This window comes from Pipistrellus hanaki (assembly GCF_964339955.1).
Source record: "Pipistrellus hanaki genome assembly, chromosome: 2".
Classification (NCBI taxonomy): Eukaryota; Metazoa; Chordata; class Mammalia; order Chiroptera; family Vespertilionidae; genus Pipistrellus; species Pipistrellus hanaki.
This window is the reverse complement of record NC_140504.1, coordinates 53387199-53406416: the sequence shown is the minus strand read 5'-3', so window position 1 is coordinate 53406416 and position 19218 is coordinate 53387199. Positions and strand designations below refer to the sequence as shown.

Genomic DNA, 19218 nt, shown 5'->3' with positions numbered 1-19218 from the left:
CTGATGCTGTAAAATGTCATCCCCAGTTATGTCAGGGGCTGAGTTCCCCAAGGATCAGATGCTGACCTGAAATGTAATGTGCAGGATGTTTAGGGAGTGTCCTTGAGCATCTGAGTCAATAAGTCCTTCCTTAAAAGGGACTCTGTGTGGTAAATCACTGTGTCCAACAGAAGTTGCCAAATATTTCAAAAGAGATGAAAACTGGCTGAGTATGGATCGTCTGTTTTGCTTCGAAGTATGACTTTGGAGAAAAATCTCAAGATTCCAACCAGGGCAATGAGTTTCAAGTGGAACTGACTGAGCTGTGAGAAAAGGAGACTCAGGTAGTTATCGCTTCCCTGGAGTTTTAGGGATGATTTTAGGAACTCCTGGGTTCTGAAATTTCTGGTTATGTGGCCAAATTCTGGGCAAAGTTTTTGTTAACTCATATCTATGAATCTATTTTAGTTTCTGGTGTTTGGATTTGACCACATCTTTCACTACCCATTGGACTTGAGAAAAAAAATTTTTTTGAAGTAAAATTAGTAAGGACACAGGATTTAATAAAAAACATATGTGGATGTTGTATTGTTAAAAGCCACTTTTCTTGTACCCTATGACAACATCCCCAAAACAGAAAAGAAAAAGGATTTCTCTATTTATGGAAGAAGAAAGTAACAGTGTCGCATGGGCATCCCTAAACCAATCCCACTAGAAGGGAATGAGATGACTAAAACTGGTTTAGCCCAACCATTGGTCAAATGTGGTCCCGAGAAGGGTATCTATTTACCTAAGTACTTTGCTGCTCAGTATCTAAACGAAGTTAAGTTCTAAGGAGGAAGGAGACGCTGCCTTTGAGTAAGTAACCAACCTAATCCAAGTGTTGGTCACATTAGTAAGGATTAACCAACTCAAAGTGGTCATAGCACTATTAATACAAGACAAATGGACTTTAAGACAATGAGAATGAATAAAGGAGAAAGAGTGTTACTCATTAATGACAAAAAGGAACAATTTACTTAGATGATATAAAAATTATGAATCTTAATACAGTTTTAAATCAAGCAAAAGCACAAGAAGATAAATTAAGTAAAAAGTGGTGAAATTATAGTAGTCCCCCCTAACCCAGTTTTACTTTCCATGGTAAATTTCTGTTGCCAGTTGTCAACCACAGTTAGAAAATATTAAATTTCCCCAACCATCAAAATCATCTGCTCCTGACATCCAACCATCAACACTGTCATGGCTCAATGATCCAGGATCACCAGAAGCAGATGATCCTCCTTCTGATGTATCATCAAATGATCAATGGTAGTTCACCTACTTCATCTAATCACATAGGCATTTTATCATCTCACATAATCACAAGAAGAATAGTGAATATATACAACAATATATTTTGAAAGAGACCATAATCACATAACTTTTGATATACTATCCTATATAATAAAAGGGTAATGTGAAAATCTACCGAACTGCGGTATGACCTGTCACTATGATACACACTGACCACCAGGGGGAAGATGCTTAACACAGGAGCTGCCCTCTGGTGGTCAGTGTGCTCCCACAGGGGGAGCACAGCTCAGCCCCAGATGGGCTGAAGGCTGATGAGCAGAGCCCTCCCACCTCTGTGGCAGCACTAAAGGAAGTGGGCCTAAGCCCTAAGTAGGACATCCTTAGCCATCAGTCAGACAGCTCCTGAGGGCTCCTGGACTGCGAATGTCATGCACTGGCCCTTTAATAGTGAAATATAGTGGCAACCATACTTTGGTAAAAACTGCTGTTTGAATCCCCCCCCTCTTTTTGGGATCATGTATGGTAGACCTCCCTCCATCCTTCCTGGGGTCAGGGAGAAACTGAAAGCTAGAATTCATAACCATTCCCTTGCTCAAGTCCTTACAGGCTCTGCAATTTACCCAGAAGCCATGCATAAGCTTGTTCCAGATACACTGCCAGTGCCCCCCGTGGACCCTGTACACCTCATCCAGCCCGGAGACTCTGTGGGTAAAGGAGTTCACTGCCCAAAGACTCACTCCAACCTGAAAGGGACGCTACACTGTTATCCTGAGCACGCCCACGGCTGTTGAAGTAGACGGCACCCAGACCTGGCTACACCACTCCCTGCTCCTGCACAGAAAACAACCTGGATCCTGGCAACCAGCAGCCTCACCCGTGAGATCTCTAGCCTGGCCTCCACACAGGCCAAGAGGAGACTTGATGCCAGGAGGGGAATTAGACTTCAGTAAGGACAGTACTAATGGGAACTGTAGTACTAGAGGTTTTGGTAACTGTAAAAACATTTTTACTAACCAAGTGAGAAAGTCCGGGGCTAAGTAAGGCTAAATGTGCTAGGGGACTGGAGAGCAAGGAAGTAGGATGAGTCAATGATTTGACTCTTGTACAAAAAACCAGTGGGGAATGAAATATAGTGGCAACCATACTTTGGTAAAAACTGCTGTTTGAATTTTAGCCTTGCTATCTGACTTCGGCCTTCGATTACTTGCTGAGGAGTGGAAAATTACTGACCTTGCCTGGAGGGTAGAAAGTTACTCCTCCCTCCCCCTCCTGGACCTGAAGGCCAAATCAACAGTCTAGGTTAGTCAAGGCTAAAAGAACAGAACGAACCAAGAAGGGAGATTAGGCCATTTGGCCGATACAACCGCAAGGTTAAGCAATATAGAAACCAGTCAGCTCCAGCCCTGTGGACCTCCACCCCCTTGTTTGAAATGTACATAAAAAGCTGGATTTGTAACTGCCGGCTGCTGTTTGTCGCCTGCTCCATCCTGGCGGCAGCAGCCCAGATTCAAATCTGTAATAAAATTTGTTATTTGACTCCGCAATTGGCTAGTTGGAGTTGTTTCCCGGGTAGGGGTCTCTGCCTCTTGCGTGGTCTCTTCTCCATTCAACAAATAGAATTATAATTATTCTATTTTATTATTAACTAGTGTTAATCTCTTAGTTTGACTGACTTACAAATTGAGCTTTATCATAGGTATGTACATATTGGGAATAGTATATATATAAGATCCTTTACAATCTGCAGTTATAGGCATTCACTGGGGGGCAGCAGGGTCTTGGAATGTATCTTGTGAAAATAATGGGGGACTATTGTACAAAGATAAATTAACAAGTCACACAAGATAAATTAACAAGATATATGAGACTCCATACCCTCACTACCACAGCTTTGTTATTTGGACCACATAAATATAAATGGGCCGAAACCGGTTTGGCTCAGTGGTAGAGCGTCGGTCTGCGGACTGAAAGGTCCCAGGTTCGATTCCGGTCAGGGGCATGTACAATGGTTGCGGGCACATCCCCGGTAGGGGGTGTGCAAGAGGCAGCTGGTCGATGTTTCTCTCTCATCGACGTTCCTAGCTCTCTATCCCTCTCCCTTCCTCTCTGTAAAAAATCAATAAAATATATTTAAAAAAATAAATAAATATGAATGGTTAATTTGGCTTGTGGGTAGAACTGGACTCAAATGTAGGAGACAGAAATATTCCCTGCCCTGAGGAAGAGGAAACTATAGGTAGGAGAGATGAGGCAAGGGCAAGGCCAGTGAGGGACACTGCTGTGAACTCTCAACAGTTCTAGCAGCTGGACAATGGGTTTATTTGCCTGAAGAAGAGATATGGACAGAGCATCACGATGTAAGTATAGCATCCTGCTGAGCTCTGGAGCAAGATCGCCTGTGTTTATATTTCAGCCTGATCAGTCGCTAGTTGTGTAGCCATGGGGAAAGATTTTTAACCTTTTTGTGCTTCAGTTTCTTCATAGTAAAATGGAGTTAATATTAATTTTTCTATAAATTTGTTATGAGTATTAATTATTAACCTTTATAATTAATTTATTGCATTTGTCCATGTTTTATGATTTTCAAAGACATTTATTTCTTCCAGGATAGATTTTTCAAAAGTCATGAATACATGAATGAATGTTTGTATTGGTAACTGATTGGCTGTAAGAATGAAGGGAAGCAATCAATTTTAAAACCTACTGGACTACAGGAATATAAGTACAATTATACTAATGTGGTTTGGGGCTGGGGAGAGAGGGGTAGTGTACTCTATCAGACTGTTCTATCTGCTAACACTACCTCTGTAGGGAGAAAGGTAGAGTTTTGTGCTGGAGCTAGCAGATATCACCACTTTAGGATGCAATTGTTACTATAAGCAGACCCATAAGGGCTCCAGCCCACAAAGGAAAACTGTTATTAAGTTTGCTGCTGGTGAGATGGTCACTATAGCAGTCTTTATATATATATATATATATATATATATATATATATATATGTGTGTGTGTGTGTGTGTGTGTGTGTGTGTGTGTGTGTGTGTGTGTATGTATATTTTATTGATTTTTTTACAGAGAGGAAGGGAGAGAGATAGTTAGAAACGTCGATGAAAGAGAAACATCGACCAGCTGCCTCTTGCACACCCCCTACTGGGGATGTGCCCGCAACCAAGGTACATGCCCTTGACCGGAATCGAACCTGGGACCTTTCAGTCCGCAGACCAACGCTCTACCACTGAGCCAAACTGGCTTCGGCACTATAGCAGTCTTGACAATTGATTTCTTCCTCTGAGGGGAGCCATTCGTAAAACATTTACATAATGCTTGGGGGGGGGGGGGCGGGGAATGACACAATAATGTTACATTTTCTGTATCTTTCCCAGGAGCAATTAGTGATAGTAGATGTATTTGGGCTTTTGCTTCCCTCTCCTTTGGTGTCCATGCTAACCAGAAGCCTTTTTTTAAGTCTACACTCAAGGAAGCAGCAGTTGGACTCTGTGTCATACAAAAGGAAAGCTGAGTGGTGACACCTGTGTAATTATATTTCACCCAGATACTTCCTTGTCCCACCTGTAGTCCCCCTGGATGACCAAGGTGCTTGGTATTATTGGTGACTATAGGCGGAGGGCATGGTGTGGGGCTGGGGTTAGTTTCTCTATCACAACCCAAATAGGGGTCTTACCCATGTCGGTCAGGAACATAAGTCCAATATACTTCCCCGTTTGCCCCTGGTAGTATTACCACACCACTGATGGCTGCTGCATGGCAAGGAAAACATTCTCAGGTGTTCTTGGGGTTTTTGTCTCCTCACAAATTTGCTCAGCTTTCTGGACTGTCTTCTTCATCATCCCCCAGGTCATTTCTGGGATGTTTCTCATCTGTCTCATTCTCCTTCCATTCCTTATCTTCAGTGTGTTGCTTGGAGCTATTGCTTTTTGGGGCTGGAGTAGTTGTCTGTCTGCAGCCGCAGATACAGGACGAGGCTCCAGCTGCAAAGTCCTTGCTAATATGGCCAGTTCCTCCCTTGGATCCATGTTGAAGTTTAATATTCCTTGCAGGGATCCACATGGGCTTGGAGGAGTTTTCTGGAAATACACAAGCATATCCTCAACAAAATGTCAAAGAGTTGAGACCCTTCCATAAACCGGACTCGGGATCTTTCCATTTAACCAAACCATTTTCCTTTGGTTTATTCTGACACCAGTGTAATTCCATAGGTATCTTGCCATCAGCATTACAAGTAAAAAAATTTAAAGTAATTAAGTTTTGGTGTAGTCTACCTACAGGAGATTTCTCCAGCATCACTATTCCCCCTTTTTTTGTTTTTAAAGTTGAAATTTTAGCTGCTGGTGTTGGTGTTCTAGAATTGCCTGTCCTTGGAAATTGTATGGTATTCCCGTATGTGTTGAATTTTCCATTTTATACAAAATTGCTGGAAATGACAGCTTGTGTATGCAGGTCCATTATCAGTTTTAATAGTTTTTGGAATTCCTATGATGGCAAAAGCAGCTAGGCAATGATTAATAACCTGTTTTGTTGTTTCTCCTATAGATGCAGTGGCCCATAGGACCTTTGAAAAGGTATCTACAGAGATATGCAATGCCCCCAGCCATCCAAATGGAGTATATTACATCCATTTGTCAGATATGGTCCCTTATCAATCTTTGAGGGTTAATCCCTGTATTAGGCCCTTGAAGCAGATGTAATATGCAAGTGGGACATACCTTGATAATCTGTTTTGCCTGCTGTCTAGTGATTGAGAATTTGTTTAGACAACATTTTGGCAAGCTGATGAGTTTCTGGGGCCTGTTTTAATAAAGCAACCAACTGATCAGCATATGCATTTCCTTTTGTTAAAGGATCAGACAGGCGGGTATGAGCCCTGATATGAGTAATATAAAAGGGATATTATCTTTGCTGTACAATTTGCTGTATCTGTTTAAATAATATAAATAGACTTTGGTCACTGAGGCATTTTAATTGAGCAGTGTCAATTCTATTTACCAGGCCAGCAGCATAGGCAGAATCAGAAATAATATTAAAAGGCTCTTGGAAATCCTGCAATGCAAACTTGATAGCTTGTAATTCTATTCTTTGCACAGAAGTGTGACTGGTCTGAATTCATTGCATATAAACAGCTTTACCATTAGATGAACCATCAGTAATGCTCCAGGAATAGGCTCCTGCCTACTATTTTTTTAAAAAATAATAATAATAGGGGTGTAATATAAAAATTGTATTATAGTAACTTGTTTTTTAGTAGCTGACAACTGAGTTCCCCTGAATATCCACTTAGTCCAATCTGCCAATTTAAATCAGCCTGAAATAACATTTCTAATTGCTTTCCAGTGGAGGGGAGATAGATGCATTGGGGTTCTTCTCCTCTAAGCTATCTGTAGCGCTTTCTGAGTTGTGATATTGAACCATGAGTTCTATATATGTAATCACAGTTTTAGAGGATCTATGCCCTATGTGGACCCACTCGATAATATTTGGAGAGTTCTTATTTTGGAAAATAATTCCAGTGGGACTATTTGCAGTAGGATTAATTTGTTCTAATAAAGGTAATTCAGGCTGAACCTGTGCTACTTGGGCTGAGGAGATTGCCTACTCAATTTTTTGTAACTCCTTCCTAGCTTCATTTGTTAATGTTCAGGGTGAAAAAAGATTAGAGACACCCCTAAGTATATTGAATAAATTTATCATTTCTCTGGTAGAGACTTTTTGATAAGGTCTTAATCAATTAATGCCCCCTAATAATTTTTGAAAGTCATTTAAGGTTTTAAGGCACTCCTTTGTATTTCCACTTTTTGAGGCCTAATACATTGGTTTTCAATTATGGTTCCTAGATATTTGAAAGGCATTTCTCTATGTACCTTTTCTGGGGCAATCTTTGAGCCTCATTTAGGGAGTTCCTTCTCTAATTGGGAACACATTGCTAAAGTCTGCTCCTCCTGTGGGTTTGATAAGAGCAAGTCATCCATATAATGGATAATGTAATATTGGGAATATTTGTTAGATAGCTTGAGCTATATATTTTTGAGACAAAGTGGGGCTATTGGCCATTCCTTGAGGCAAAACTTTCCTTTGATATCTTTTCATAGGCTTTATATTATTTATAGATGGCACTGAAAATGCAAGTTTTTCTCTCTCTTGAGCCATGACCAGCATGGCTAGGAGCAGACATGTCCTGAGTAGGGGCAACAAGGGATTGAAAAAAGGAAAGAGACGGATACAGAGATAATAGGAAAAGCTGGGACCAGGTGGGGCTCTGCCCTCTGATGGAGAGGCAGCAACCCAGAGCTAGTGCAGCATGTTTATTATACACAGCATGATACTAGGAAGTTATACTAAAGTTTAAGACAGAGGAAATTATGTGAAATCATGGTTAAAGATCAAGCTGCAATTCTTCATTCTTGTGGCTTCTTTGTAATTGTCACTCCTGGCTGAACTTAGATAATGAAACCCACTCCCTAGTGCCTGAGCTAAAGGTCAGGCCTACAACATACCTGCCTCTGGAATTCTCTGTGCTTGTGTGACTTTTTCTTCCCCAAATCAGGGAAATTTTCTGACATTATTTCTTCAAATAGGTTTTCTAACCTTTGTTCCTAGGTTTCTAGGTATGTTTCTAGGACGTGGCTTTGCTGATGCCATTGAATTTGGCTGACACTCAGCTCATACGCCTTCACAGGCACTCTCTACAGAAAAGGCAAATCTTTGTTTATCTTGAAGTGGCAAGACAAAAATAAATAAAAATATATTTTTTAAAAAGTGACATCGATGAAAGAGAAACATTGACCAGCTGCCTCTTGCACACTTCCTACTGGGAATGTGCCTGCAACCAAGGTACATGCCCTTGATTGGAATCAAACCTAGGAACTTTCAGTCTGCAGACCAATGCTCTATCCACTGAGCAAAACTGTTTAGGTCTTGATGTCTTATCGTTGAAGCATTTAGCACGTTTATGTTTAAAGTTCTATTGATAGTTATTTGTAGCCATTTTTATTTTTTGTGCCTGTGTTCCTTCTTCTCTTTTTATTTCTTCTTTTTACACCAGTCCCTTTAGCCTTTCTTGCATTGCTGGCTTAATGGTTTAAACCTCCTTAGCCTTTTTTTTTTTTCTTTTCTTTTTTTCTGTGAAGCTCCTTATTTCCCCTTCAATTTTGTATTATAACCTTGTTGAATAGAGTATTCTTGGATTCAGTCCCTTGCTTTGCATCACTTTGTAAACTTTCCATTTCTTTCTGGCCTGATGTGTTTCTACTGTGAAATGATTTGATAATCTAATGGGAGATCCTTTGTATGTAACTTTCTGTCTTTCTCTTGCAGCCATTAAGATTCTCTCTTTGTCCTGAATGTTTGTCATCATAATTATGAGGTATCTTGGTGTAGGTCTTTTCAGGTTCACTTTGTTTGAGATTCTCTGTGCTTGTGTGACTTTTTCTTCCCCAAATCAGGGAAATTTTCTGATATTACTTCTTCAAATAGGTTTTCTAACCTTTGTTCCTCTTTCTTTCATTTTGGCACCCCTATTGTTTGTATGTTGCTTCATTTCATGTTGTCCCAAAGCTCCCTTAGGCTCTCCTCTTGTCTTTTAATTTTTTTCTCCAATTGTAGTTCAGTTTGTGGGTATTTTGCTTCCTTGTCTTCTAATTTGCTAATTTGCTCTTCCACTGGAGAAAATATTCTTGCAGCATTTGAAAACTATTATTCAATTCAGCAAAGCAGGAGCCCATGTCACTGAGAAATAAGAGAAGTACTAACATATGTTTTCTTTTTCTTTAAAAAAATATATTTTATTGATTTTTTACAGAGAGGGAGAGGAGAGAGAGCTAGAAACATCAATGAAAGAGAGACATCGATCAACTGCCTCCTGCACACCCCACACCAGGGATGTGCCCACAACCAATGTACATGCCCTTGAAGGGAATCGAACCTTGGACCTTCCAGTCTGCAGACTGACGCTCTATCCACTGAGTCAAACCGGTTTTGGAGACATATGTTTTCATTTTCTCATTTTCATTTCACTTAATAATGTGAATAAAAGTATCGACCAACTTTTATGTCAATTGCAGCCATAGATTATTTGAAATTTACAAAAATAATAATAAAATAATAATATTTTATTATTATTTGTAAATTAAGTGCTATACAATGTTTATATTTTTAAAATTTATAATTAACAAAGACATATATGCAAACTGTTTTGTTTTTTCCCCAGAGAGCTGGTTGTTCAATATTTAACAGTATATCACAGGTAATCAAGCATGGCATAGTGTAAAAAAATATTGTTTTTCTTTTTAAGTATATCCTAGATTGTACTCTTTCTGAAAGTTAATGCTTGTTTTGAGATAAATGCATGTGTGTCTGATTCAATAGTTACCTACTATATGACCAGGAAGCATCTTTACTCTTCATCTCATACAGACTTGAAAAGATCCAGTCTATTCCGGACTCTTCTGTAGACGCCTCCCTTCACTTCCCATCTGATGGTAATACTAGTGAACCTAAATGACTCCTGCTTGGAAACATGTACATGAGGAATTACTGTTCTGGCAGAATGAAAGGTATTGGAGACCGTGGAGGTTTGAAGAAGATGAATTTCCTGAAAGGGACATGAGCATAGGAAGCAAAGCCAGTAATGGGTGTCCATCATAGCTTTCAGTCACACAGCAGTGACTGTTTCCCCACAAAGCGTCCCACCCCAAACCACAAGTAAAATCAGAATCCTCTTCTCCCTAGTTTGGGGTCTGGAACTGGGCAAAAACGTATTGTTTCTCTCACATCACTGTTTTCAGGAAATAAAATCTCCGCAGACTGAACTTGGAGTGGTAACAGAAAGGTAATAGAGTGGATGGCTTGCTTCACTTCTTGAAAAGTCACATCCTATTCAGGGACCCAGGCCAGGAGTTTCAGGGACAAGGACAAGAGGTGCTCACAACTCACTGGTTTGAAACAGATAGGAAAAGCACCCTCTCTCAGTGTGCATTGCAATGGGTGAAATGGGGAGGATTGTAAAGAGGTCTTTTGAGAATTTGAAAGGAACCTGATGCTAGAAGTTTGCATAGAAGGTTGTAGAGAACCTGAAAAGGGAAATTTAGAAGAAGCAGAGAAAGGGAAGGTCAACTGAAAAATGCAGCTGTGTTTTTTATATTAAGATCAGCTGCGGCTCCCAGTTGGTGTGGCTCAGGGATTGAGGGTTGACCTATGAAACAAGAGGTCACGGTTTGATTCCTGGACAGGGCACATGTCTGGGTTGCAGGCTCAATACTCAGGATGAGGTGTGCAGGAGGCAGCTGATCAATTATTCTCTCTCATCACTGAAGTTTCTATGTCCCTCCCCCTCTTCCTTCTGCTTGGAAATCAATAAAATACTTTTTTTTCTTCTTCTTTTTTAATATCAGCTGTGGCTATGAGGTGAAAGGAGAACCTAGATCAGCCATGTGAACATGGCTACTCCTATGTTGGAGGGTCACCATCACCAGGCCTGGAGAAGACTCTTGCTTCCCTGGAAGGAAATGAGTTTCAGGAGGCAGACACCCCTTGGAAACAAAGAATTGAGAGAGGATAAGCACACTGTGGGAAATGGGAGGGTGAATAGGTTTAAAACAACCCAGGAGAGAAGACAAGGGCTGATGACAGTCAACAACTTCCTTCTTGTGGAACTTCCTTTCCTTGGCTTTCAAGACCTGCCCTCCTGATCCTCTGTTAGCTTTTCCCCAATCCACCCAGGGATGATGAGTTGAACTTGAGTGGCGAGGCACACTGCTGATAATGAAATAAATGCTAGAAAGAAAAACAGCAATGGCTGGCTAAAACTTCTACTGTAAAGGGTGGGGCAAAATTGGTAGCTTTACAGTTGTTTATATGGAAAATTAATACAATAATTAATAAATAATAATAATACAAGAATAACCTATGTGTTTCACATATAACTATAAACCTACTTTTGCCTCACCCATAAATATAGAGTTTCATTTCACTCTAATTTATTTCTTGAAAATGATGATATGAGGAAAAAGAGAAACTCTCTGCCCAGTTTCGAACCCCCAAACTCTGGGGGGAAAAAAGACATTGATTTTACTTGCGGATTGGGGTGGGACGCCTTGTGGGGAAGTAGTCACTGCTGTGTGGCTGAGAGCTATGACTTCCCTTCTGCGCCCTTCCCATCCCCCCTCCCTCATCCCCCTCTGAAGACCAAGCTGGTTTGAACTGGATGATGAGCACCACCTGCCGGTAGAAAACTGGAGGGAAAAAAAAAAAGACTGAATAAAGTTCAGCATTGTTATGGATCAGAACAAAAGCCCAGTGAACTCTCTTTGGCCCATCTCTGAAATTTAGGTTCTTTTTGACTAGGGGACAATATGTCAGGTCCAGTCCTGCAGGGGGAAGCAGCCCTGATTTTGGCAGAATCTGAGAGACCTCACTACGTCCTCCGCAGAGGAAACAGAATCCCCCAGGGAAGGACTTCCATACCTTCCATCAAAGTCACTCAGAATTCCCCACTTCTCTACTCCATCTCCACCTGTTCCTGGTGCGTGGGAAGTGTCCCCTCCTCAGGTTACTACTGCCTCCAGGATTCCATCCCACCTTCCCCACAACCTGATCTTCAACCTTCCCTTCACTTCTTTCTGCCAATATTTAAACATGCCTAAGACTCTTCCATCTTAAAAATATTTTCAAAGCCAGAAAAAAAAAAGACATAACAACAGCTGCCTGATCTTATAACCCCATAAACTGCTGCCTAGTTATTTTTTCCTTCTGTCACACTTCTGGAAGAGCTGACTTTGCTTGTCTCAACTTTCTTCCCTTCCTTTCCTCTGCCAACGCCTTCTCCATCTCCTGCCCCGACGAGGAGACAGTGCTTGCAAGGTCCTCAGCAGTCCAAGAGACACTTCTCAGACCTGATGCACTGGTAGTGTTTAAATGATAATTGCTCCCTCTCACTGGAAACACTTTTATTATGGGCCAAGGATACACACATTCTTAGCCTCCCTTCCACCTTTCTGGACTCCCCTGGGCGTTCCTACCTGGTAGATGTCATTATGATCTAGACCAGCGATTTTAAAACATTTTCATTTCATGGCACACATAATCCAATCATTTAAATTCTGTGGCACACCAAAAATATATATTTTGGCAATCTGACAAAAAAAAAAAAGGTTAATTTTCATTCATTCAAGCCAGATAGCTATTGTTGTGTTTTCTCTTGTCATATTTTTACTTGACAATCTAAGAGAAGAAAGGTCAATGACCCTGACTAAATACTCAGGTATTGCATGCTTTAAAAATTCTGTGGCACACCGGGTGAAAATCACAGATGCACCCGGTTGCTCATGCCATCTGTCATTCGTGAGCTTCTTCTCTCACTGCCACATCCTTCATCCAGTCCCCCAGCAGTGCCTTCAGTACAGATTTGGAATCCTATCTTTTCTCAGAGGGCCCTCCTCTGCCAGCACCCTGGTCTCAGCCACTGCCATCTCTCACCTGAGACAATACAGTAGTCACTTGGAGGTCTCCCTGCCTCTTCTCTAGCTGCCACAACAGCCAGTGATTCTGTGCAGGTACAACACAATGGCATGCCCCCTTCTCAAACCTCAGGTCACATCTCACCTCCCCATAAGCCCTTCCTGAGCCCCTCCTAATTTGTTCCATCCTGTGAAACCTATGTATTCCTTCCATGAGCACTCTTTTCGCTCTGTCCTAACTCCTCTGTCCCACAGCTTCCTGAGCTCAGAGAAGGCAGGAACCATCTGTTGAATCTATCCCAAGTACATGGCACATTGTAAACATTACCTAAAAAAACATGTCTTTCCCTCCCACCCCCCATTTCTAGATATAGAATATTAGCAGATCAGAGAACAAAGTGCAAAGGAAGGAAAACGAGGTAAAATTCTCATAGTTCATTAACTGTTGAAAGAAGTTCCCCAATGGACCCCAAATATTCTAAAGATCCACAGTTTGATGAGCCATTTTATTTCCTTGTCAAATGTCCTGTTGAAGCAAAAATAAAACTGCAGGAAATCTGGTGACACAAAGCTGCTGATTTCACCAGTGGCTTATGTGTGTGGCAAATGCGCCCTGAGTTTAGGGACCCGTGTACACCCAAATACCTGGATGGCTTTGCCCTGGGCCCCAGAGGAAAGTGAAGGGTTTGAGGGGGTGACTCATCAAATCTGGGGTTGTTGTTTACAGCCAAAGGCAGTAACCTAAGAGCAGGGAGGAGTTTTCCCCTGAAACGAAACCGAAAGAGGCAAAGTTAACTGCTTTGAGCTGGGGTAGGACTAGCAGTCTCGCTCTGAACAGAGCTGAGATGGCTGCGCCCGATTCCTTCCCGCTGCTGGTCGAGGGGTCCTGGGGTTCCGATCCCCCAAAGGGCTTGACCACCAAGTTGCAGTTGTACTTCCAGAGCCGGAAGAGATCAGGAGGAGGGGAGTGTGAGGTCCGACAGGAACCTGGCAGCCCGGCCCGCTTCCTGGTGCTGTTCCATCCTCTTGATGGTGAGAGGGCGCTCGGTGGGGGTGAGGGGATACCATGGGGCTCTCCCTGCGGGGACAGGAGGACTGGGGCGCGCAGCGGACCCTCTCCAGCAGCTGCAGTTGGGAGTTGGCGGGTTGCAGAAGGGACCAGAAATGCGCGGGGTCCCTGTGGTTCCTCTGCCCTGAGCTTCTAGGAACCCAGCTGGGCCGCCTCTGCCCAGAGGTGCAGGTGGGGCAGGGCCGCGCCAGGTGGAAGGAAAGGCGCTGAGAGCCCAGGCTCTCGCCTCCTTGGACAAGGCTACACAGTGCGATAATGGGGAAATACACAGTGTGCTAATGGCAGTTACATCTCTTGTGCTTTTGGTCTTCTGTCTCTTAAGGCATCAGATCTAGAACTCCCAGGGTTGATCGGAACACGATTTTAAGGGAAGAGAAAGTTTCCCGGGAAAGAAAGTCCAAATTAGGGAGATGCATTAGGTTGGAAATAGGTCCGCTGATTTCTGTTGGGAGAGACCATGGAAATCAGACCTTTGAAGAGATTCCTGCAGTTATTCTGGGTGAGCACAAGGGCGTCCTTAAACAAGGAGAGCCAGTGTGGGGATGAAGGGACATGTTTGTGTGCTGTTCAGGATTTGGTGACTGATCCTGTGGGAGTGGCAGTGCTCCATTTGAGAGGGAGGGAGAGGAGAGCCCCTCTTATTTCTGTTAATTTTTAGGGTTGGGGGAGGAAAGGGGATAAGCAATGGGAGGAGTCATGAGAGTTCCCCAGGGGTCAGGGAGCTTCCCAGGGGTTCTGGGGTCACCTGGGGAGGGGCAGAGGCCTGCTGAAAATCACATTGTCGGGTGAAGTGGAGAGGCTATTGGAGGGAGATGGCAGTTGCTCGGGATCACCTGTCTTTGTTGGAAGTTTGCTGGTACCTGTCCCTCGGTTTCAGGCTGGTCCTCAGACTGGGTTGAAGGAGGTTGAGAGTTGTGAGCTTTTGAGGGTGAAGTTCCCCCCTCACAGGCTGTTGAGCAGCTGAGTTCTCTCCTCCCACTTGCTTTTGCTGTTGAAGAAAAGGCGAGGCCCCGACTGGTGTGTTCAGTAGTTAGAGAGTCAGCCAGTGTACCAAAGGGTTTCAGGTTCAATCAAGTGCTGATGTATCTCTCTCACATGAAACTTCCTTCCTTCCTTCCTTCCTTCCTTCCTTCCTTCCTTCCTTCCTTCCTTCCTTCCTTCCTTCCTTCCTCCCTCCCTCCCTCCTTCGCTCCTCCTCCTCCTCTTCCTCCTCCTCCTCCTCCTCCTCCTCCTCCTCCTCCTCCTCCTTCTTCTTCTTCTTCTTCTTCTTCTTCTTCTTCTTCTTCTTCTTCTTCTCTCTCTCTCTTTCTCTCTCTCTCTCTCTCTCTCCCCCCCCCCCTTTCTCACTTTCCAATCTAAAAATCAATGGAAAAAATGTCTTCTGGCGAGGATGAACAATAACAACAACAAAAGGAAGGAAGGCGAGGACACATACCTACCACCTGCTTGCTTAAGACACCCACCAGGTCTTTACGGGGAGGCAGATGACCAGACACTCCCAGAGCTCACACTTGTTCCATTGGAATCACACAGGAGAGGATGTGGACAACCCCTATTCTCGCTTTCCTTCCCTGGATTTGAGAAGTGTCTGGGACAGAGGAGAGGCAAGGAGGCTTACAATGTCATGAGAGCAATTGGAAAGCTTTAAGCAAAGATCCAGAAAGGAGAGAGGAACCCAGAGAGGAAAGGGGTATACAGATTGTGTGAAAGAAGTGAGGCTGGCAGGGGGCAGGAGACCTGCTTGGCTCAGAGCTTTATGGAAACAAGGTACACAGTTTTCCAAGGATTAATTTCACCAAGGAATGCACAGAGGGCAGCTGTATGATGTCAGTCATTTCCTCAAGGATGTTACCACTCTGATTCCAACTGTTAGTATCACCATGGTTCTGGCCCTTAGCAAAGCTCCTTTCTTCTTTAGCATCTCATTAACTCTCAGCAGGTAAAACAGACACAGCCCGGCTCTGTCCCAGAGACCCAGGAGCCCTGAGTGTGGGTGGGTGGGTGGGAGAGGATCAGCTCTTTGAACCAGCACCCTCGGTGACTCTGATGCACTAAAGTTTGAGAATGCTGGCTGTTGAGGACTCTGGATGAACAAGATGGGAGCCCATTATAGGAAACAGACAGCATAAAAATACAACCAGTGCAAAATATAATTCTGTGATAACATCATTCTGTTCTAGCCCTCAATGTAGAACCAATTTCAGTCTCCTGCCAGGCATCTTCCTTCACCTGTTCTAGCCCACAACCCCATACATCCACCCCCAGGCTGCCCCAATGGCCCTTTTGTGTGACCCCCCACCCCCAGCACAGACATCCCATAAACCCTGCAGCTAATGACCTTTTATGGTAGAAGTTCTTGGGGAGTGGAAAGTCCCAGTCAGTTTCGGTTTCGTATCAGAAGACAGCCTTGTCAGCAGCAAGTTGCCAGGAAATTGTTAACAATGAATCACCTGCCCTGGCAGTCCTAGGGCAGGAGGTCTTGTCTTTACAGTGAGACCCATCCTTTCCACACCAGGAAGTGGCCACAGCAGGTGCAGGCTCGTAGTGTAAGTCAGGTTGGCTGGACATCAGAGATTCAGCCTTATTCCTCCCAAATTCACCTTCTCCATGTTGGGGAGCACTTACTGATCTTGCTGCCATCTGCCCTCTTGAAGTAGTGGTTCCCATGCATATTGCACACATAACAGCAAGGCACACTTATTTATTTTTAAATTATTTTTAATTGATTTTAGAGAGGTAGGGAGGGAGAGAGAGATAGAAATACTAATGACTATTTGGCTGCCTCTTGCATGCCTCCTATATGGATAGAGTCCGAAACCCTGTCATGTGCCCTGACCGGGAATCGAACTGTGACCTCTTGGTTCATAGGTCGAAGCTCAACCACTGAGCACACAGCTGAGCCAGGCTGGCATTTTTCTTTTATTGTTTAATTTTATTTTATTAGTTTAATTTATTCTCACCCAAGGATAATTTTTCCATTGATTGGAAGGGGTAGGGGAAAAAGGGAGAGAGAGAGAAAAAGAAACATTGATGTGAGAGAGACACATCAATTAGTTTGCTCCTGCACTCACCCTGATTGGGGCCCGGGGATGGAACCTGCCCTTGACCAGAAATCAAACCCCTGGCCCTTCCATGGGAGGGTTGACACTTTTACCATTAAGCCGCAGAGGCCAGGGCCATGCTGGCACATTTAAATGCATGGCTCTAGCTGGTCCCAGGTTTGATAAATTCCATCAAGGGATTGTGGGCTCCATCCCCAGTAGGGAGTGTGCAGGAGACAGCCAATCAATGATTGTCTCTCAACATTGATGTTTTTATCTTTCTCTCTCCCTTCCTCTCTGATATCAATAAAAAAATAAATAAACAAATAAACAAATAAATGCCCGGATAGGACTCTACCAAAGTCTAGGGAATAATAAAAGTAAGGTACCACAGAGGTCCATGGACAACCTGATTTACAAAACTTAGCTTCCTCTCTGGCACTGGGTTCTTCTCCAGCTCTTACTCAAGCTAGGGCAGCCCCTTAAGAGTCTCTATGAAGGTTTCTTCCCTCCCATAAAGAGTGAGATTGGAGTCCGGCATTTCTTCTTATATTATTTCTGGGGGTCTCTTTCATTCTATTGGCCTCCTACCTTGCTGGTTGAAGTGGGAAAGCTATTTAAGACCCTCTTTTTGAAAGATTACTACCTGTATCCTTGGCCTTATCAGGCCAACCATATCAGAATGCAACATGGTAACCCAACATTCATGGCAGGGCTGCAACTGTGAACATTAGGGAACTTCTCAAAAGGGGAACCTGACATTTTTGTACCATTTGACTATGTCGACCACATCTCCTCTTCTAAACTTACACTCTATTCTCCACAGCCTGAGAGACACTAACCTTGCCTTTCTTCCTCTGCCTGCCTCTTCTTAATTACTTACATTTGCATACCTCTTGTGTGTATTACAAAATTCATTCACAGACCACTGGTTTGAGTGAGAAAACTGATTTAAGAGAAGTTCAGATAGTTTCTCAATGTCACTCATCTAGAGTTGGAATTCCAATCCAGGTTTTTTGAATGCTTATGTTCACTGTTCTTTTATTTTTTCACTACAGCCCAGCTGCCTGATATGCTATTTTTTTTTTAAATCTCTCCATTCATTTCTTCCTTTTCCTTTTTCTATCAGTTGTGAGGCTTTTATCTTCACAAGTTAAAGGATGTATTGAAAAACTTTTTAACTAGGCTCCTGGCCATTCTGGTCCTGGTTACCTGAGTCACCTTCCTAAAACATGGCTTTTATCATGCCATGTCCCAGCACCAAATCTTTACTGCTCACCATGACGAATGCTTTAATTATTTACTTTACTGTACAATAAATATTGCTCCTTTTCTGAGTGCCACTGAGCATCAGGTACTATACTAAATTCTTTATGTTTCTTCAATTTAATCCACGTAACACCCATATAATACAATCTTTATTAATTGCTTATTATACAAGAAGACTGAGGCTTTGGGAATATTTAGCTTAAAAAAAGTTTAAATATAGAATTCAAATCCATGTCTGCTTGCTAAACTTTTCCTTTTTTTTTTTTTTTTTTTAAAACCACATAAGGTCTCTCTTGGAAAAATGACTCAGTAATTGATAATGACAAATGCTTTGGAAATAAGGAATAATTTTGTGAATAAAGATTGCTTGATGGTTCTGCTCTTTCTTCTTTCTTTCTTTTTTTGTTTTTGTTTTTGTTGATATTTCAGTTCGGCAGAACGTTCTGGAGAGAGAGAACCACGAGTTAGCATGGCCAGGAAAAGGAACATTTAAGTTAACGGTCAAGTTGCCTCTAGCCTCAAATGAAGTCCATGATGCCTCTAAAGAGAAAATTCCATCAAATGTAAGTAAAGAAGTGAGTAGCCAGGAAGTAGGCTGTTCTCCCAAGGGGGAGATGGGAAGCACAATGAGGAACACTTAGTGGAACAAGCAATATAAATCAAACTGCAGTGAGAAATGCAACATATACATGTGGTGGGATAGGTATGCAATAATGAAGGTGGAGGCACTTTTTGTTTGATTTTACAAACTTTTGGAAAAGTCAAGATTTAGGGTTATAATAAGGGAGGTTTGAAACATAAAATTTTGGGTTGCTCTTAACCTGAAACGTGCTGTATTTGTTTGACTTTTACATTGTTTTGAGGAGATAGCAATCCATACTGCATGTACCAAGTATTTCCTAAAAATGGTATAGTATTTCCTACCATCTTGCTGGTTTGTAGGATTGTTGTGAGGGTTGTATAAAGCAAATGGTACAGTGTTCATAGGAAAGACTCAATAAGTGTTAAATGGGGGAAAGATGTAGATTTTACCCCATGCCCTGAACACTTGGTATACAATTGTTTTAAGTAAGTGGAGGTGCCACTACACATGGGGGAC

The 19218-nt window shown here is 42.6% G+C and overlaps 1 protein-coding gene across 1 annotated transcript in view; it reads left to right on the top strand.

Annotated features, from left to right (window-relative positions):
* Positions 1-13523: 13523 nt before the first annotated feature.
* Positions 13524-19218, top strand: part of LOC311616306 (protein mono-ADP-ribosyltransferase PARP14-like) — a 52919-nt gene continuing 47224 nt past the window's right edge. The window contains exons 1-2 of the mRNA XM_084871497.1: positions 13524-13772; positions 18549-18682. Of these exons, the coding sequence (XP_084727623.1) occupies positions 13586-13772; positions 18549-18682 (321 nt within the window). The 5' untranslated portion in view covers positions 13524-13585. The remainder of the gene's footprint in view (positions 13773-18548; positions 18683-19218) is intronic.